Source organism: Elephantulus edwardii, unplaced genomic scaffold, assembly GCF_000299155.1.
Source record: "Elephantulus edwardii isolate Elephantulus edwardi_28Jun2011 unplaced genomic scaffold, EleEdw1.0 scaffold00278, whole genome shotgun sequence".
Lineage (NCBI taxonomy): Eukaryota > Metazoa > Chordata > Mammalia > Macroscelidea > Macroscelididae > Elephantulus > Elephantulus edwardii.
In genome coordinates this window covers 2,794,175-2,815,645 of record NW_006400028.1, presented here as the reverse complement: position 1 = coordinate 2,815,645, position 21,471 = coordinate 2,794,175, and the positions used below count along the sequence as shown (strand labels likewise).

Below are 21,471 nucleotides of genomic sequence, written 5' to 3'. Positions count from 1 at the left end.
TACTATCTCTAGAGTCATAGTTCTCCTAACTTTCTGCTAAGACTTTACCAGAATTGTCTTTGATGTTCATAGCTCCATCAACAAGTCTTCTCAAGATAATCTAGGCTTTTACAACTGTTAATTGTTATTAAGGGCTATCAAGTCAGTTTCAACTCATGTAAAAGAGAACAAGACACTGCCAAGTCCACCATTCTCATAACCTTTACAACATTTGAGTTCACTGTTGAAGTCACTATGTCAGTATACCTTGCTGCAACTCTTCCTCTTTTCTGTCAGACTCTCTGCTTTACCAAGCATGGTATCTATGTTGCTCTTTGATTACTAGTTAGAACTTTAATAAGTTATAATCAATAATAATAAGTATAATCAATTAGTGAGAAAAATCCTCAACAAGATAATCTGACATAGTTACTGTAACAATGGGCTTGAGAATATCTGATAGTGAGATGGTGAGAATAGGGCCGGGTTCCTATCTGCTGTTCACAGGGTTGCTGTTGCTGAGTCACAGTCAACTCAGTGGCACCCAACAATTAGTACACACAGCTCATACATACTCTAAAACTAACCTCTTAACAAATTCTATAGTCACACACCCAGAAACTATGTAACTAGTTAAGTCAGTATTTTTTTGCATATTTGTTTTGTTTGTTTCTTGTTGTGTACTGCAGTATTGAATCCAACCAGCACAGAAGGAGATTGCCCCTCCTTCTCCAGCTAAACAACTGGTGGATTTGAACCATGCACCTTGGGGATTGCAGCACAGCTTCTTGCCACTAGGCCACTAGAGCTCCCTCAAGCTAGTCTTTTCTAGCTTGTGTGAAATCATATTTTAAAAATGCTAGTTCAAAAGGTATATATAGCATATCAACTGTAAGAAAATAACAAAGGATGTCCAGGGAAAGGACAAGGTAGATGTTCTTGAGGAGGTACGTATAAGAGATTAGACAGTTCTCAAAGATCAAATGTTCATTACCAGTGATTCATCGGTCTTGTCAAAGCTGATATCTGATAAAACGGAGCCAGATTCATCAATGGTCGAGAGTCTAGATGAGTGAAACAATGCCGTATTAGATATAGAAATTACAGAAAGAAATAAGCATCAAAACTCAGAACAAATCTCAGTGAACAAGTAGCACCAGTATCTTCTTTATGAGAATTTCAAGTGCAAATCCAAGCTGTGATGGGTTGCTTTTTACAGTTTTCATGGGGGATTATATGTGTGTTAATGAGCATTCGTGGAGTACAACTGCTTTGTGACAAAGGCCATATAATATCAGCTGAAAGTTAAAGTCAGGGGTATAGGTGCTATTCTCTGCTGAGTTTATTATACAAGTGATTAAATATTCACAAAGCAAAAGAGTGAAGTTTAATTTGTCTGCCATTATGGTTGCTTCCTACAAGATAGAGTTAAATGTTAGTTTTTTTTTTACCAAGTGTTAGCTTTTTAAGAAATTAAGTAAGCCTGTACAGCTTCTTATAAAGATTCCCCATAAAACAACCAGGCAATAAAATAAATAGCTCTAAGAGTGCTGACCTTTCCCTCCTCATTGTATCGGGGGTATTAAATACAAAGCCAGGTTGAAACTATTTTAAACAGTGATGCGGTGGAACTAACATTATTGTCTGGTGTTGGCTCACAGAAGCCTTTCTAAACTAGAAAGAGTTACAAAAGCTCTCTGGAGAATAAACACTGAAAGTATTGCTGAACTGCCACTTTCACCTTTAGATTTCTTGGCAATGTGCAGGATTAGTTATTGATGTGCAACTTAGCAACAACAGTAAAACAACTTCCTAAGGAAAAATTTTAAAATAATATAAAATATAAAAACAAGAAAGAGGTCCCTATGCTTTTATTTCCTACCCTCCAACCAAACAAAGCCTTTCCATTTCTTTAAGCACACATTTCAGAAACCATGTATTTGAAAGTTCAGATAACAAGAACTTCTTTCTGACAGCTGTGTCGCTTGTGATCAGATAACAACATATGCAGTTCCCCTACCTTTTGTTCCCAGCACTGCCACTGGATGGTTGGCCCCTGTTGAGAAAAGCCAGAGCTGATTTTTGCTCTTCACTTAGTTGAATACTGCCAGATGTGTCACACATGAGCATTTCTCGAATCAGCTGAATCTGTCGTTCCTACAGACCACAGCAGAGTAAAACATTATCACTAGCCAAGGGAGAAAAGCATCACCTCAAATTTATGGGACAGGCAGACCAGAAGACATTAAAATACAGCATTATGCAAATGGGCCTTCAAGAAGACTGCTACACCAATAGCATATTAATTCACATCAAGCCCAGATTGTGTGTCTGATTTCTGACTGGTAAAATGAACTCCATTTAGAATAGTGAGGGTTTTGCTACAAGACTTGTGGATCAAAGTGCTAATCCAAGAGGGAAGTAATGCAAAATGAGGACCACAAAATAGATTTAGCATAGCAAAAACACTTTAGTGTTATTTTATCAGGACAATTATTGGTTTTCTTCTACAGATCAAAGCAGCCACCCACCTTTCTAAATGGTGGAGCAAACTGCATTAAAATGGATACAAAGCTGTAACCTACTAGAACCAGACAATTTGAGCTTACTGAGGCATCTAACACCATACCAAGATGGATTAGCCCCTCCTAGCAAAGGTTTTCCTCTGCTTCATGACCCATCTTAGTATATCAAAATGATAGTGTTCTATGTCAGTCACACTGCTCCAATAGTTGAATACATCTAGCCCTTTACTCTGAATTAAAAAGCAATGATAAAAGATTTAGAGGTGTTCTGCCTGTATCAATAACAAACTACTAGCTATTATAAGGATGAGGATATTCTAAAAGCAGCACTTATATTCACAGTAAGAAATGGTCAGTATCTGTGACAGATCAAGTACACTAGGAATTCCCTGCCTTTCTCTCATATTTTAATGCTCTTAATTCTCATTTTAAGTCTTACAAACATTTTCAAGTCTAAAGGAGAGAGAGAAAAAAAATTCATTTCAACCTATGAAGAATACAATTTCCAGGTTACAATTTCAGCTCCAATACTTTGTTACTGGAAAGACTGCTTTCAAAAAACTGGGGTACATCTGGTTTCTCCCTCCCTTGTGCTCCACCATCAGAAAACAGTACACACCAGCTTTTCACAGTCAGCTTCAGCCCGCTGTCTCCGTTTGATCTCTACATCCACCTGATTGCGTGCATGCTTCAGCTTAATATCCAGAGCACTACGCTCAGTCTCTGCTTTCATCAAAAGATCCTTGTATTGCCCCAGTTCATGGTCTGTTCTCTGCCACTTTTTACGAAAATCCTCAAAGTCCTTAGCCAACTGGATAAATTCTGAGGAAAAGAGGAAAATTTTAATAATTCAAGCACCAAATTGATAATAAATGTTTTAATAAATGGGTCCTATCATTAGCTTGACTCCAAACCCCTAACTAAAGGGTTAGCTGAACCAGTTGAAAAGAATCATATGCAAATCCTAGGATCTTAGATATATGGCTATCACTCCAGAAGAGAGATTTCTGGGGGAGGAATTCCTGTCTCAGTAGACCACTTATTTTTTGTTGTTGTTTATTTAGCCAGTGGCATCTGCTATGAAGTAAGTAACTCATTAGTCACGTGGCTCCAGATGTAACACTAACACTGGTAGTTCCTGAACAGAAGGCAATCAAAGGGGGATACCTTTTGGGCAGCTGTCACGCACCGGGACAGTTACAGCTATAAAACAAAAACAGCCTCCTTTACAGTCATGCATTGCTGCGCCAGAGAGATGTTAAACAGCAAATTCAAATGTAACTGCTGTAATATGCTCCAGTAGATGTAGATTAATATTATAGATGTCTAGGCTTGCAATCCCATTCAGCTATATAATTATACAAATATTGATTTGAAAGTAAACAGCCAATTTGCTTTTGCTGTTTAACACTGCCCTGAAGGGTATGTAAACATTCCAGTTGGAAAGACACAGGAAGAGAAGATACGAGCTTTTGGTGAGTCACTGATAGCAAAATGTGAACTCTTTTCAAATATCTGCAAGAAAAACCATTGCTTCCAAGGCAGCACTTCAAAGAAAGATAACCCTGGAAGGTTTCATTCTTATTATGTGCTATTGGCAAAGACTGCTTTTCTACAGTGTATTTGCAAAAGCACCTTACAATTTTCTAGATAACCTCAATCTATCGCTAAGCATCATTCTCAACTAGAATCATAAAAGAAGTTCTGCTGCTGGTCAAACTAACCCAGTTCACAGCTGCAACTAGGCCAAATTCACACACACAAAGCCAGCAAAAGCTTGGGCACTAAGAGTGCTTTTCTGATTTGAATTTAACCCAAGAATATGAGAAATAATTACTACCATTTTCTTTTTAAAGCAATTTAATCAATATAATTCAATTTCAAATGCACAAATTAAAATGCCAATTCATTCTTAATATCTTAAAAAATCAAGTCTTGGCCTAGTGGCAAGAAGGTGCACTGCAATTCCAGAGGCGCACGGTTCAAATCCACCAGATGCTCTGCCGGGAAAGGAGGGACAATCTCCTCCTGTACCAGTCAGATCCGATTTGATGGTACGTGTGCGCGCACACACACACACACACACACAATAATAAAATAATTAAAAAATTTTTAAAAATCAAGTCTTACATATAAATACCAGTTTTCAGCAAACCACAGATTTTCAGTCAAACAGAAAACTAAGACCAAGCTATTTTATATTTTAGCCAATGCAATCCTTATCCCAAAATAAAATATTACTAAAATTTAAATAACTTTAAATTATATGCTGGTTTAGTTAACAGTTTGGAACATTATTACCAGGTATTTTTAAAAGAAAATGAAAATAAGTAATATATCCTTTTGCAAATCTAACAATTTCAACATTATAGACTCAAAGTAGGGAAGGGAACCTGAAATCAAGAGCTGGTTACTTGTCTATATTCACAGACAATTCATCAAGCAATGTACTTTCCAGATGTAAGGAATGGTGAAGTTTCAAAAAAAATTAAAGAATAAGAAACATATGTTTCTACTGTAGTCTTAAAAACTTGCTAGCTCCACACTGTGGTTAACTAAATGATACTTCTAAATATAGTGGTGCATGAGAATAAAAAGGTTTTCAACAAATCTAATTTTGATGTTTGATCTTTAGGATACTTTGTGTCAAGTCTTAATTTGAATGGCTATTCCTATTCATTGTTACTTGGCATACTTTACAGGTTGAATCAAACTGGACTGTAAACACAAATTAATTCATTCCAAGGAAATAAATTCTATTTTAATAGACAAGTGGTTAAATTACTGGTTCAGTTACATTTATGTTAAATAAAACAAAATCAGCCATATGTGCACCTGATTAAAATATTCCTTTACATACAATTTCGTTATAAATCAAGGTTGTAGGACTGGGTCAAAAAAGGCACTTTAGATCAAAGATGGGGGAGGATCTTGGTTTGAGGGATTAATTAGTAAATATGGTATTCTTTGTCAGGGTGTGAACAGCAACTCTGCTTGGTTTATTCCATTTCAAGACGTTGTTGTTATGTGCCGTCGAGTCGTTTGTGACTCATAGCGACCCTATGTACAAAAGCCTTAAACCGTGCTTTATCCTGTGCCAATCTCATTGCCTCTGACACACCCATCCCGATTACCCCAGTCACTGAATCAATCCACCTCATAGAGGGTCTTCCCCTCCTGCGCTGTCCCTCTCTAAAGACCTGTCTCTCCTTACAACATGTCCAAAGTATGTCAGACGAAGCCCCAGAATCCTTGCCTCCAAGGAGCAGCCTGGTTTAACCCTCTCCAGGACAAATCTGTTTGTTTTCTTGGCAGTCCATGGTACATTCAATACTCTTCTCCAGCACCACAACTCAAAGGTGTCAATTCTCCTTCTATCCTCCCTAGTCATTGTCCAATTCTCTGATGCATAACAAGTGATTGCAAAAACCATGGCCTGTATCAGGCGCACCTTAGTCTCCAGAGAGACAACATTGCTCTTGAGTACTTTAAAGAGGTCCGTAAACACAGACTTTCCCATCGCAATACGTTTTTTGATTGCCTGGCTATTGGTGCCAAGAGTGTTGACCGTGGAGCCGAGCAAACTGAAGCTGTGAACAATCTCAATCTCTTCGCCATCCATCCTGATGCTACCGATTGGTCCAGTGGTGAGAATCTTTGTCTTCTTGACATTGAGCCTCAGTCCATATTGAAGGCTGCAGTCCTTGACCCTCTGCAGTAAGTACATGAGGTACTCCTCAGTTTCAGCAAGCAGGGTTGTGTCATCTGCATAAAGCAGATTGTTGATATATCGTCCACCAATCCTAACACCACGCTTCTCCTCATAGAGCCCAGCCTCTCGGATAATCTGCTCTGCATATAGGTTGAAAAGGTATGGAGATAGGACACATCCGTGGCGTACACCCTTCCCAATTTTGAAACAGGCAGTGTTGCCCTGCTCTGTTCTGACGACTGCCTGTTGGTCCACGTATAGGTTTCGCATTAGCACGATTAAATGTTCTGGGATTCCCATTCTTCTCAGAGTCAGCCACAGTTTGTTATGATTCACGCAGTCAAATGCCTTTGCATAATCAATGAAACACAGATAGACATTCTTCTGGTATTCTTTGCTTTCAGCTAAGATCCATCTAACATCAGCTACAATATCCCTAGTACCACGACCCCTTCTAAACCCTGCCTGGACTTCTGGCAGTTCTCTGCTGATGTACTGTTCCAGTCGTTTTTGGATAATCTTCAGTAGAATCTTGCTTGCATGTGAAATCAATGATATTGTTCTGTAGTTTCCAGACTCAGTTGGGTCACCCTTCTTTCAAGACGTACACTAAACAAAATACATGTATATACACATATACTAAACTATACCCAAAAGAAAAGCACATATATCAAAAAGCAGGAAAAAAGTCTTTAAAACACATTGAGAATAATCTTGAATTCATTTAAAAAACATTCAGAAGTTAGTTCATAGTTCAGCAAGTAAATTAAAGCAGTTCCAGAAATCCTCATCTTTTTTCAGTTGATTCCACTGGGTCTCTGCACAGACTCTTTGTCTTCCCTACTACCCTTTAAGCTTCTTAAGGATAGAAATAGAAACCCTTCTCCGCTCCTTTATCTCGTGCCTCGCACTCTGTCTAGCATATAACAGCCACTCAAATATTTACTGAATGACTTGCTATCCAGATCAAATTTATACTCCAGTCACCCATACTCATCTCACCAATCTAATCAACATTTACTTCCCCAAAAACCAAATAAATAAATCCTCTCTAGTTAAACCCATTTTGTCCCTGCTCCTAGAACAGTCCTGTGTTCATTTGTGCCTTCACATTTGTAGTACACTACCTATTCTTTCTTATGTGCCCATTTTTTTTCAAGTTCCATCTGCTCTACAAAACCTTTTCTAATTCATTTGGCCTATGTGAAATTTTTCTGTATTTCACAAATATATATTTTGATACTTGTATTCTTTTCTGTTTCATGATGACGAAACCTGTTTCCAAAACAGAAATATCATAATGTTCTTAAAAACCAAAAGGGAACTCTGGTGGCCTAGCGGTAAGAAGGTGCACTGCAGTCTCAAAGGTGCACAGTTTGAATCCACTAGCTGCTTGACAGGAGAATAGGTAATTCTATTCTGTACAATTAATCGCCTCTGAAAACCCACTGTAGGGTAGCTCTAAGTCGGTTTTAACTCAACAGTATATAATAACAATTGTACACAGTATAGCACAAACCAAGAATGGTGCTGATGTTTATTTCTAATCCATACACTATTAAAAAGCTCAGGCAACTCACAAAATATAGGAAACAAATGCCATGTAGATTGAAGAAAATAAATATAGCAAGGCTATTAATTTTATTTTAATATTAACTTCTCACTCTGATCTTTCGGTATAATTAGACTTAGCTTTTAAGAACTATATAAAACAGAAAAAAGAATAAAGCAATGATGAAAGGCAATAATAAAGGAGCTAGGAGATACTGAGTCACAAGAGAAAGAAAATCCTAGAATCTCAAAAACACTTGGCAACTTTAATTTCTCAAAAATCAACAATCCAAATAAGGAACTGGGAGGGTTGGAATTTTATGAAACAAATCACAAAGAAGGTAAAATGTACTTAAAGGAAATTTGCTTGTAAAATAAGAACCCATCTTTCTCTTGAGGAGTAGCTGGGAGATTTGCATAGTCCACCTCTGGGCTGGCAATGGAGTTCCCTATTCACCAAGCTACCAGAGCTCCCTATAAAAAAAAAAGTATCTGGGAGGGCTGGGCAGGGAGAACAGTACAACAATGAATGAAAGGAAATCCAAAATCTCTGTAAATGTTCATTAAAATTAATAAAACAATTTTTTTAAAAAAGTCTCTTTAATTTTTGTATGGGATAATAATTTCTAAAAGCATTTTCACAAGTAAATTTTTTTTAATTTCCATTTACCCCTAAATCCTCATGGCACATCCAAAAAATAAATAATAATTTACTTCCTAGTTTGCAGATGGAGAAAGAGACACAGAAATAGCAGTTAGAAGTCAGCATGAGTTACTGAGATGTCAAACCTTTGTTCCCATAGCCTATCAGCTGCCTCTCCCTAGTGATCCACTCATTTTCCCTTATTTCCATCTTTACAACTATCATTCCATTTGGTGCTCTTCCTGCCTCTTGCCTGAGCTATGGCAAGTATCATTTAATTTCCCAGTCTCTGCCTCTAACAAAGCCAACAGCTCTGCCAAGTTAATATTCCAAAAACACAGCTCTCCATTAAGGCTTCTATCAATCCATTAAGGGTTGATTTGTTTCTCCTAAAAGGTATGTGCAAGTTCTACCTCTCAGTAACTAGGAGTTTATTTGGAAATGGATATGATTTGTCAATATGAGATGGTAAGGTGGGCTCTAATGGAAAATGACTAGCAAAAAGGACAGAGGCACACAGAGGGAAGAAAGTCAAGTGACAACAGATGCAGAGACTAATACATCTACAAAGTGAGAAATGCCGAACAGCCAGCAGGAAACCACTAGGAAAGAAAAAAGACTATCCCTCAGAGCTTCCAAAGGAAATCAGCCTTGCCAGAATAATGACTTGGGACTTCCTGCTTCCAGAACCATAAGAATAAACTTTAAACCACCCAGTTTACAGCACTCTTGTTACAACAGAGCTGTTGCTGTCTTTGAGTTAGAAGCAACTCATAACTGACCCTTCAATGGGTTTCCATAGCTGTAAATCAGAGAGGGGATTGTTTGTCTTTCCCTCTTGGAACCCCAAAGGGATTCAAACACTGAGAGAGGGCATGCATGGCAGAGGCCATCAGAACTGCCAACAATAGCCCTACAGAACAAATAAATTCCCTCCTTACTCCTATTCCCCCTCAAACAAAAACTCATACCTCAACTCCTATTATTCCTTCCTTGACCCAAATGCCCTCTTTCATTTCCGATTAGATCCTAACCTGTATCTAAGGCTTAACTCAAATCCATGAAGTCATCCATTCATCTTTTCCCTCAACTCAACATGTGCTAGACATTGTGACAGGCTCTCACTAAACATCTGCTAAATGAGTAGTTTTAAGATCACTAGAGAAGGGTGGACAATCTCCTCCCATGTGATTAACTGCCTCTGGAAACCCAGCAGAGGGTCATCTATGGGTCGATTCTGACTTGATGGCCCACAACAATTCAATACTCTTCCTACTAGCTCCAAAGTCATTCATGTTGAGATGATATGATCTCAAAGAGAAGCCTACTTAGTATGCCATCACAGCTGCTGAGCTGATACCAGATTGACAGGGTCATGCAGCAGCTATTAGAGAAAAAAACAGAACATTGTTTTGAAAGGTCTGTAAGTGGGCAAGAGCTATTAAAAATATCAAATTAAAGAAAATATGGAAAAGCCTAACCAAGATGCAATACTAGGTAATGTGGGGATACAAAGTTGTACAGTTAAAAAGATAAATAATTTTTGCATTACAAGTGAGGATGAGAACAATATTGACTAACTGAGGTATCAATAAAGATATGATCTAGAAGAGGATGGTAGCACATTGGAGAAGATGGTGGAGAATACTTTTTTAAGATCACTTAAATCAGTTCTAATAGCACTCTCTACCTCCTTCTTCTTGCTAGACTGTCCCTTCTATTAATACCTCATTTTTCTCCCCAACATTAACCAGGTCCTTTACCTAAATATCAATTATGTGAAAGTATATGACTGGTTCCTTCTATAAAAATAAATGTCATTTCAACGCCCCCCCCCCTTTCTCCAATTGAAAATGTTTTCTAGAACACAAGGAAATCCCAGGATTTTTTTTTTACCAGTTCAAGTATGTTTATTTGTGGTGAAAGGACACACTACAATCTATTTAATGCTGGCTGGCCACTGCAGTGATAAGGGGGCAAAGGGAAGATAGGGAACCCGAGCTCCATGATGACTAAGGCAGAACCTTCTGGAAGGTTCTTCCCTTGCCTCTCTCCAGGGCAGACATAAAAATTACAGATAACCACTGATTCAGTATAGAGGAACATAGAGGTTGGCTTTGGTGCCCAGCCTACTTCAGCACGGAGGTCAGAAGCCGTCAGCAGACAGCCTCATGGGTGTGGGGTATGTGGGTGACCCCAGCATCAAACCAGTGGGCTGGGCATTGCCATGAAACCACATCTGCTCCATCTTCCTTCTCCTCTTGAGGACCCCGTGGTGGTGCCTTGTGACTTTGGGGCGGTTCTGCCCCAGTCCTAGCTGCTTCAGAGGCAGTGGGCAGTAGGGACTCTGAGGGCAGATGGTAGAAAGAAGCCACAGAAGTGCAGGAAGGATATGGGCTGTGTGCTGTGAGCTCACTGCGGACATGGTCAGGGTCCCCCAGGCCCAGGCAGGCTGGGAGCCCTTGGAGCCATGTCCTCAGCCCAGTTCCCAGCCACAGGTCTGTGAAGGGGCCTCCACGATGCGATGGACAGCCCTCTCTCATCTCTGGACAGCATGCAGCAGTTGGGATGGCTGAAACAATCCTCGGTAGCCAAAGGCCTCAGGAGGTAGCCTACAGCTCTGGCTCCTTAGTGTGCACTGTCCGCTAGCCAGCTTCTCAGGAGGAGCTAGGCTGCTGGACAAGGGTGGGCATCTCCTCCACCTTGTGCCCTGATGTTCTGAGACTCTGCTCCCACCTTGACAGTCTGGTGTGGACACTGATGGTCCTCCCTCTGGGCAACACACCTGACAGTGGACAATGTCAAGGTGGGGTGGGGGTGGAGTGACGTGAGGCCCTCTCTGGCCTCGGGACAGAAGAAAAAGCCACAGTGAAGGCAGCATCGAGAGCAGGTCAGAGGGGGTGTGTCTGGAAGGTGGGGCCTGTAGAGGTGTGAGCAGGAGGCACCTGTTGGAGGCTACACTCTGGTAGTGCCTGATGCTGCTCCCGAGCCCACGTAGCACCAGGCCTGCAGCAGGGGCAGGCCGATGGGCTCCTTCCCAGGAATCTTCAGGGGCCAGACCGACAGGGGGCAGCCTCACATGGTCCGGCTGTACTCGATGCTGCCCTTGGCTGAGAGGCTGGACCAGGGAAGGAAGCTGCAGAGCAGGCTGTGGGCCTGGCGGTAGAGCCGTTGGGGAATGGCGCAGGGGCTCAGGCTGGCGAAAGGGGAGCCCAGGTGCTGGATGTAGTCCAAGATCGTCCATGGAGGGTGGCCACCATTGATGTAGAGGACGTAGGTGAAGCCATCTTCGAGGACCCCCCGGATGGAGTAGTAGTAGGGCAGATAGTGGTGCTGCTTAAAGTCTCTGTTCTCATAGAAGTTTATTGCTGTGTTGTTGGTGGTGAGGACGTGTAGGTAAATGGCTTTACAGTGGTCCTGGGCGGTGGTCGATATATGATCCTTCAAACTTTCAAGTAAAAGGGAGCCTATGCCGTGCTTCCGGAACTCCTTCACTACTCTCAGACTCAGGATGTATGCAACCTGGGTGTCCACAGAAAAGCTGGAGGCTAGAATATCTCCATCCTCTTTATGTATCTTGGTCCTACTTTTGATCTCAGCTACTATCATTCCCACGATGGCACCTCTGTATGTGGCAGCGAGGGAGAACTTCTTGTTGGACGTGAAGTCACGATACCATGAGTCTGGGTACTCGATGGGGAACCAGTCGCCACAGAGATGCTTGACGGTGTCTATGTCATCATGGCCCAGGAGGCGCAGGCTGACCTCACCAAGGGCACTGGACGGTACCACCTCTGTCATTCACACCTTCCCCCAGGTCCACGCCACTATGCAGCTTTCGCTCTGGACTCCTTGGACGGGAGCCGGCGGCAGCAGAGGGCAGCGTGGGGCTCAGTGCATTCTGGGGTCGCAGGGAGCCGCAGAGTGGGGTCGTGTGGACACTGCGACGTATTATGTAACCGTCAGGGCCCGCAAATGGGACGAAGGCGGTGGACCGCGGCACTTCTGCCTCCCGCTCCCGGAAATCCCAGGATTTAAAAAAATTTAACTATTACTCCAAAAGAAAAAAGCAATATTCTTAGAGAAACTCAGTAAACTTTGCCCACTTTCTGGTCCAAATATATTACTAATAACTAATGACAAGTATTCAGTGGAAACACTACCTTGATAATGAAAAAGTCTGGGTGAAAGCCATTTAAAAATGACTAAAACAGTGGAGACTCTGGTGGCCTAATTAGCTGGGAGCTGCACTGCCAACCCAAAGGCAAGATGTTCAAATCCACCAGCTGGCTCTGTAAGAATAAGATGGGCAATGTCCTCTCTGATGAAAAGCAAACCGTTAAAATTTTTTGAAGAAAAATGACCATGTAAAATGAGTGCCCATTAAGCTTTGACCATGGCTAAGTGACCATGATTTTTTTCTTTTTCTTTAAAGATAATCCCAGTAAAATTAACTCTACAACTGGAATAAACTTCAGCACTTCAGCTTTATCGAAAATCCAAAACTAAGACTTATTTTTTTCTTTGCACAGGCCACATCAGAATGACTTACGGAGCTCATTTCCTTCACTGAGAATCTCCACCCGGCGCACAAGCTGCTCAAACAGATTCCGCAAATTCAGCATCATAGACTCCATCTTTCTGCCAAGAAATCAAATATACATTAGGGGTCTTGCCTTTTCCTCTACAAAAAATAGCCATGAGCATAACCACCACATAGACTCCTCCATTTGTAGCTACCGTCACAAGAATCTCAAGCCAATAACTGATGTTTTATGTGATCCTTATTATAACAAAGCTGAAATATTTAAGGCTCCTTTGAAATGCATTTAATAGATCTCTGGAGATAAAATCCCCTTCTTGACTTCTTTTCTCTCCTTTGCATTCATTTTGGAGCTGAGTGGTAAACAATTTGGAAACAGCATATTAGTTGATTACTAGATGACCAACTACTGAATCTGGTACTTAAACTCAAGTCTATTGACTAATATACAACACTTTTGCTCCTTTAATCCATCTAGTCTTTGAAGACCTTCAATGTAACTTAAAGGGTTTTTTTTGTCTACGGCCATACCACCCTGAACGCGCCCGATCTCGTCTGATCTCGGAAGCTAAGCAGGGTCGGGCCTGGTTAGTACTTGGATGGGAGACCGCCTGGGAATACCGGGTGCTGTAGGCTTTAAGAAAGAAAAGAAGGAGAGAAAAAGAAGAAAAAAAAAAAAAAAAGAAAAAAAAAAAGAAGGGTTTTTTTTTGTTGTGTGGGTTTTTTTGTTCGTTTTTGTTTTTTTCATTTTTAGCTAGTACCCCTGCTCCAACTGCCTTTTAAAACGCAGGACATGGTCAGCACATTTCTACCAACGGCACAGATGACGTCACACGAGTGATTAAGTGGGGAAATCGCCAGCTCAGCAGCACAAGAATTATTTCTGTAATGCAGGGCTCTCTGCTGGACTGCGTGCAGGGACTATGTCTAATAAATTTATACTAAGTATAGGCAAAGGATTATGTTGTACCACATTCTGGCAGCAGAGAGACAATACACCACCTTCACAGTTAGAAGGGCAAAGGAAAAATCATTTGCTATTGTGTCCTATGCAGTGAATTTCAGGCTTCATCCTCCAGCCCCCAAAGACCTGCTAATAGTACATTAAAAACGGTGTCCTTACAGACTCTTCTGTTCCAAATAAACTTTAATTGGGAACACCTTGAGGAAATAAGAGCTTCATTTAATGGTCAAGAAAGACATCAGCTGGCTGTTATAAAAATCATCTCATGGAAATTAAATAAAAAACCAAATTCCATTTGAAAATCAAATGTCCTCAGAAATATCACTAAAGGATTCTTCTTTATGTTTCTTCTAAACAGGCTCCTTCAACACTGTAGTGCAGGTCCTTATTTCACACATCTAAATAAATTTTAAGAACCCTTTTATGAAGATTTAGTGATTTTACTGTTTATAGATTTAGTGATTCAGTGTTCATACAACACAGATTGTATCCTAAACTGTGAGGGTAAGAAGGAAATGGGAAGAACAAAGAAAGGACAAAAGGAATATTTAGGAACATAAAGCTATTTTCTACTAAATGCTACAACATTATCTACTTCTACTTATATTATTTCAAATAGCAAAAATGCTTCCAATTCCAAGCCTGAATGCAATATATACCTGAATCAGGGCTGGAAATGATAATTTTCAAATACTAATCTATTTATCTAAACTGCTGTCTGTTGTTGTTTATCATAACTGGCCCGTCCGTGGGATTTCAGAGGCAGTGAATCACACAGGAGGAGATTTGCCCATCATCCTGTGGAGCAGCTGGTGGCCTCGAACCACAGGCCTTCAGGATTGCAATGCAGCTTCTTGCCACTAGGCTACCAGAGGAATGTCTATCTGTGTTTCATTGACTATGCAAAGGCATTTGACTGTGTAGATCATAACAAACTGTGGCTGACTCTGAGAAGAATGGGAATCCCAGAACACTTGATCGTTCTAATGAGAAACTTATAATTGGACCAGGAGGCAGTCGTCAGAACAGAGCAAGGGAACACTGCATGGTTCAAAATTGGGAAGGGCATACGCCAGGGATGCATCCTATCTCCATACCTTTTCAACCTATATGCAGAACAGATTATCTGGGAGGCTGGGCTCTATGAGGAGAAATGTGGGGTCAGGATTGGTGGATGATTTATCAACAATCTGCGTTATGCGGATGACACAACCCTGCTTGCTGAAACTGAGGAGGACCTGAAGCGCCTGCTGCAGAGTGTCAAGGAATGCAGCCTACAATATGGATTGAGGCTCAATGTCAAGAAGACAAAGATTCTCACCACTGGACCAATCGGCAGCATCAGGATGGATGGTGAAGAGATTGAGATTGTACACCGCTTTAGTTTGCTTGGCTCCATAGTCAATAGTCTTGGCACCAGCAGCCAGGAAATTAAAAGGCGCACTGCGATGGGAAAGTCTGCTGTTAGGGACCTCTCCAAAGTACTCAAGAGCAGTGGTGTCTCTCTGGAGACTAAGGTGCATCTGATACAGGCCATGGTGTTCGCAATCACCTGTTATGCATCAGAGAGTTGGACAATGACCAAGGAGGATAGAAGGAGAACTGATGCCTTTGAGCTGTGGTGCTGGAGAAGAGTACTGAGAATACCATGGACTGCTAGGAAAACAAATAGATTTGTCCTGGAGAGGGTTAAACCGGGTGGCTCCTTGGAGGCAAGGATTCTGAGGCTCCGTCTAACTTACTTTGGACATGTAGTGAGGAGAGACCGGTCCTTAGAGAGGGACATCATGCTTGGGAGGGTGGAGGGATGGCGCAGGAGAGGAAGGCCCTCTATGAGGTGGATTGATTCAGTGACTGGGATAATTGGGATGGGAGTGTCAGAGACAGTGCGATTGGCACAGGACAGAGTGGAGTTTAGGGCTGTTGTACATAGGGTCGCTATGAGTCGCAGGTGACTCCACGGCACATAACAACAACAACAACAACAATCTATTTGTTCCAAAATCATAGCAAGCTGCTAAGCAACCAGATCAACAAATGTATTACAAAGATCTTTTTCTTATCTAATAACAAAACTCAAAGAATAGCATTAAAACTGACAGGAAGAAACCCTGAAGTCCTGGAGATGCCTATGGCCTTAAGAATAAGACAAAACAGGCTAACACACCAAATCTATATAGCAGAGGCATTCTGTAGGAGGACATTCAGGAGCCAATTCAAATAACTATTTCCTTTGGGTATAAGTGGAAATGGAAGGCATTCAGCAGTAGTTTTAACATGGTGAACTGATTTCTATTATTTCAGCACTTATCTGTATACTAAGACTCCATGACTGAGCGTGGTACACAGGAAAAGTTTTAGCCACCTAGGGAATGCAGAAAAGATAATTTCCTCATTACAACTGCTATACCTGTTGTTGGGTACTCTCAAAGCAGACTACAACTCATAAAGACTTGAACCAACAAATGTGATTCTTGCCCTATCCTGCACCATCCTCACAAATTCTGATATACTCAAGCCTGTTATAGTCACTCTATCAATCCATCTTGTTGAGGGTCTTCCTCTCTCTGACCCTCTCCCTTTCCCAGCAGGGTGTATTTTTCCAAGGACTGGTCCCTCCTGCCGAAAGAAAATCAACTGTTTAAAAGGAACAGAAAAAGAGAAGTCTTTTTTCCAGAATGTTTTTACATTTTAAATGTTAAAACAATCACTTATCCTTAAAAATACCCTCACATTTTCTCACATTCCTTTTATTCTTTTCCTTTTTCTTCGTATATCCCACTCCTTGAAGTATGGGCTGGGTGGAAGGAGAGGTAATCTCTTAAAAATCCAGATTCTTGAAAAAGCTAAAATCTACATGCCCCTGCTGCCCCTCTGCTTCTACCCTCAAATTCTGGTAACCAGACTGAGTTTTAGACTAAATTATCATTATTAATTTTTCTTTATTCTTTCCTTTCGACATCAGACATTTCTCAATTTAATCTTCCATATTCCCTAAGAACATATTAAACTACTCCACTTTAATCTCTCTCCAAGGTTAGCCTCTCTCCTAAATTTAATGCTCAAGTTCTCTTTCAACTTGTCTGGATGTCTTTGATGTTGAGTAGGATTTTAAGACTTTCTTCTACCCTTATCCCTCATCAATCACAAACTGACGCTCAATTTTGAGATCTCTATTTTTATCATTCTCTTCATCAAGTCAGTTCCAAACCTTAGCCTCCTCAGTTCTTCCCTTTCCTAGAAGTGTGGTCATCAAACCTGTAGCCTTTTCTCTTTTATGTATGGTTTCCTATTTTTTCCATAACTTGCAGGCTGACACTATTCACCATCATTCATTTCAACTGCCTTCCTTGTCTGCAGTCTTTCCTCCACGGTTTTGCTCAGCTGGCCCTCAGGCACATACAACAGTGTACTCTAATTTGACTCCCTGTTTCTACCATATGTCCCAGGCAGATTATAACTTCTTGAGAGAACACTTACATTTAGCACTTAAGTATTAAACATACATATTTTATCACAAGCCTACCAAGTAAAAAATTTTTAAAATTTGTGATTTGAGTTAAAGTTTAAAAAGCATATTCATTTTTCATTCTGTAATTCATATATTTTTATAATACTCATAATACCTGATCATCCTCTTATTGTATATTATCTTTCATTTAATCCATCTTAGTGTCTATTACCTATTCACTAATTTTTATTCCCGTTCTCTCTTCATATCCATAGTAACGATCTAAAATTAATTGTGTGTTGCCACCCAAGCAGATGTATATGCACACCCAAGTTTATCGCGACTTTGTTCACGGTAGCAAAGAGTTGGAAACAACCTAAGTGCCCATCAACAAACAAACGGACAGAGCAGCTCTGGTATATTCACACAATGGAATGCTATGCTGCATTGAAAAACAAGGAACTCATGAAATATTATTCAAAATGGGTGACCCTGGAGGACATTATACTGAGTGAAATATCTCCATCAAAAAAGGACAAATACTGCATCGTGCCACTGTTGTAAAACAGGACTGGCATTGGAGCTGGAGGGAGACTGAGAAAGATGGGATAGATTATGTATACTGCATTGAAACAGATGAGGTTGAGAACTGTTTAAAAGGGATATATGATTAGTCCAGAACAAGGCTGCATAGAGACTTGGGGGGGGGAGGGATTGTATAACAATGAAGGAATTTTTCTTTTACTTTTCAAAACAAAGGCTGCATAGTGGAGTGGACTTGGGGGAGGAGGGATTGTATAACAATGAAAGAATTTTTCTTTTCTTTTTCAAAGAGAAGAGCGAACTGGGGTGGGGGAGGTTGGGCAGGGAGAAAAATACAACAATGAATGAATGGAAATCCAAGTCCCTATAAACTTTCATTAAAATTAATAAAATTTTTTTTAAAAATAATTGTGTGTATATTACTCGCTTTTTTCAGTCATGGTCTCACACTGTATCTGTCCTTTGGTAACTGATTTATTTCACCCAGAACAGATTCTTGTAGATTCACCCACATTATGCAGTATTTCTCAAATTCTTTATTGTTCTTGAGTGTAGTGTACTGTGTGAACGGACCATCGTTTCTTTAATCATTCATCAACTGATGGACGCTATTCTAAATGGTGCTATGAACATGTACCATGGTTCTTATTTTATGATTAAAATTGTGGGGTTTACACACCACTTGATACATAGTAGTGGGGCTGCTAGATCGAATGGTAATTCTGTTTTCAACTACCTAACACAGTGCCAAACTGCTTTCCATTGTGGTTACACTATTTTATACCAGTACTAGCAGGATAAGGGGGTCTTAATCTCCACACACTGGCCAGCATTTGCTGGCTTATCAGACTTTGTTAACATTGCTGAAAAGAGACATATTGTTATTGTGATTTGCATCTAATGATCTGGAGCACTTCTTCATGGGATTACTGGCCACCTGAATGTCTTTTTGGGTGAAAAGAATTTTAATTTCTCTGCCTAATTAATTCATAATTGGTTTGTCTTTTTCATGTTGAGGTGCTGGAATTTTCTGTACTCTTATTTTTCTTATTAATTTTCTATATATTTTTGAGATTATTTTCTTCACAGAAATGTTGTTGCCCAGTATTATTTTCCATACTACAGTTTTCTTCTTCATCTTTTGATGTGCATGTTGTTGTTAAGTGCCATCGAGACAGAGGCAACTCAGGTTACCCTATGAATGAAAGACCACCTAGACACCAGTATAACTTTCGTCCTTTCTCCAGGTTCATAGGGTTTCCGGAGGCAAGCTATTAAGGAAGTGGATGCCACTCCTGCTTCCAAGCTTGTTTTAATCGGGGAGCTCCACCAAACACTGTCCACCACGGGTAACCATTCTCGCATTTGACACATCAGTATCACAGTGTTCAGCTTCACAGCAACTATGGATTACCTCCGTAGAGCAAGTGAACACACCAGGGCTATATGACCGAGAAGAATGTCTCACCAAAAACAAGCAAAAGCAAGCCCAAGGGCCTGAGGCCCAGGGCCCTAAAGGATTTTAAGCTACCCCCTAGAGCAGACTCCACCCTTTACCTACCCTTACTGTAAGACCCTTACTCTAAGGCCTAGGGCTGCCCACCCACTTTAGAAGGGCAAAATGACCAGTGACACACAAGGAAAAGGACCCCAGAAACTTCCCTTGCCTGACTGCCACCAAGAGGAGTCGCTATTGAGCGCCAGCCATCCCCCCCAGTTAACCAGCCAGCTTTCAGAGTAGAGGGAGACTCCTGTCCCCAAACTTCATAAAGGATTTTAAGCTACCCCCTGGAGCAGGCTCCACCCTTTATTTACCCTTACTCTAGGGATTTAATTTTTAGGAAGTCCCAATCATCCAGTTTACTCTCTGCAGATGGCACTTTTTAAATGTACTGGCATTCACTTCCATAACAGCTTGCCTCCAGAAACAAAATGAACCTGGAGAAAGGAAGAAAGTCACACAAGTGTTAAGGACTTTCATTCATAGGGTTGCTATGAGTCACCTACTCAATGGCACTTAACAACAACAACAACAACAACATTTATTGTATTAGATTCAAGCTCTCAAATTTGTCTCATTTTTTTTTAAATGAGGCATAGTTTTAAGGAGCTATGATGGCCTACTGGGTAGGGAGCTACCTTTCTGGCTGTTCAAATCCACGAGGAGCTCCATGGGATAAAGAATCTTTCCCCATGTGATTTGCACTCTCTGAAAACCTGCTAGAGAGTGAGCTATGAGTCAGTTCCAACATGAAGGCAATGAGTTTGAGATTTTTTAGTTTATAGTTTTATATCTAGATCCTTAATCCATCTTGAATTTCTATATTATTTCTATTTCAGTATTTTGAAAATAGTTCATTTTGCCAGTACTATTTGTTAAAGATACTGTCTTTCTCCCATTTAGTGGAATATACCTCTTTTCAAAGATTAGTTGCACATAGGTAAATGGATTTACTTCTGAGTTCTCAATTCTATTCCATTTGTGTGGATTAGATTAGAAAGCCTAAATCATCTAGCTTATTCTCTGAAGTTAGTATATTTTTTGCTGTACTTGATAGTTTATTTATGACATACATTGTTGTTACGTGCCATCACGTCAGAACCAACTCATAGCTAAACCTCCAGTGGATTTTCAGAAGCTATAAAATACACAGGAGGAGAATGCAAACCTTTCTCCCAAATCTACAACTTAGATTTGATCCATGTACCTCTGGGTTAGCAGCGCAACTCCTTACCCAGTACACCACCAGGGTGTCCTAGAAACCTAGATTTTATTAAGTGCCATCAAGTCTAATATGACTCACAGCAACTCCACGAAAAACAGATCTGAGCTCTGTTCTATCCTTTGCCATCCTTATCATCCTCAATACATTTGAGTTTACTGTCACAGACACTGTATCAATCCATCTCACTGAGGGTCTTCCTCTCCTTCACCGACCCTCCACCTTTTCAAGCATGATATATCTTTCCAAGGAGCCATAGATTGTTGTTGTTGTTGTTGTTGTTAGGTATCATACAAAACGATTCATAGCAACACTGTGAACAACAGATCTGAACCCAGTTCTATCCTATGCTATTCTCTTCAACTCTAACACACTTGAAATCACTGCTACAGTCACTGTGTCAATCCACATGATTGAGGGTCTTTCTCTCTTTCATTGACCTTCCAATTTCCTAAGCATGATATCCCTTCCCAAGGAATATTCTCTCCTAGCAACATGTTCAATGTATGCAAGATGAAGCTTTACCATTTTTGCATTCACTAAGCACTCTGGCTGTACTTCCTCAAATACATGTTTGTTCTTTTGACAGTCCATGGGCTATTCAGTATTCTTCTTCAACATCATAGCTCAAAGGCATTAATTCTTCTGCCATCCTCTCCAAATTATTGAGAAGTAATGGTATCAGTTTGAAAACAAAGATGTGAAAAATGGGCACAGGATATGAACAGGCACTTCACCGAAGAAGACATTCAGATGGCTAACAAACACATGAAGAAATGCTCAAAATCCCTAGCCCTAAGAGAGATGCAAATTAAAACAACTATGAGATATCATCTC

The 21,471-nt window shown here is 40.5% G+C and overlaps 1 protein-coding gene and 1 pseudogene across 1 annotated transcript in view; both read right to left on the bottom strand.

The window, feature by feature from the left end:
* RACGAP1 (Rac GTPase activating protein 1) overlaps positions 1-13,055 on the bottom strand; it is a 32,402-nt gene extending 19,347 nt beyond the window's left edge. Inside the window, exons 1-4 of the mRNA XM_006900249.1 lie at positions 12,963-13,055; positions 3,124-3,326; positions 2,000-2,136; positions 974-1,043 (exon numbers count right to left, since the gene is read on the bottom strand). Coding sequence (XP_006900311.1) covers positions 974-1,043; positions 2,000-2,136; positions 3,124-3,326; positions 12,963-13,047 — 495 coding nt within the window. The 5' untranslated portion in view covers positions 13,048-13,055. The remainder of the gene's footprint in view (positions 1-973; positions 1,044-1,999; positions 2,137-3,123; positions 3,327-12,962) is intronic.
* On the bottom strand, positions 11,486-12,211 carry LOC102847023 (annotated as a pseudogene).
* Positions 13,056-21,471: the final 8,416 nt, after the last annotated feature.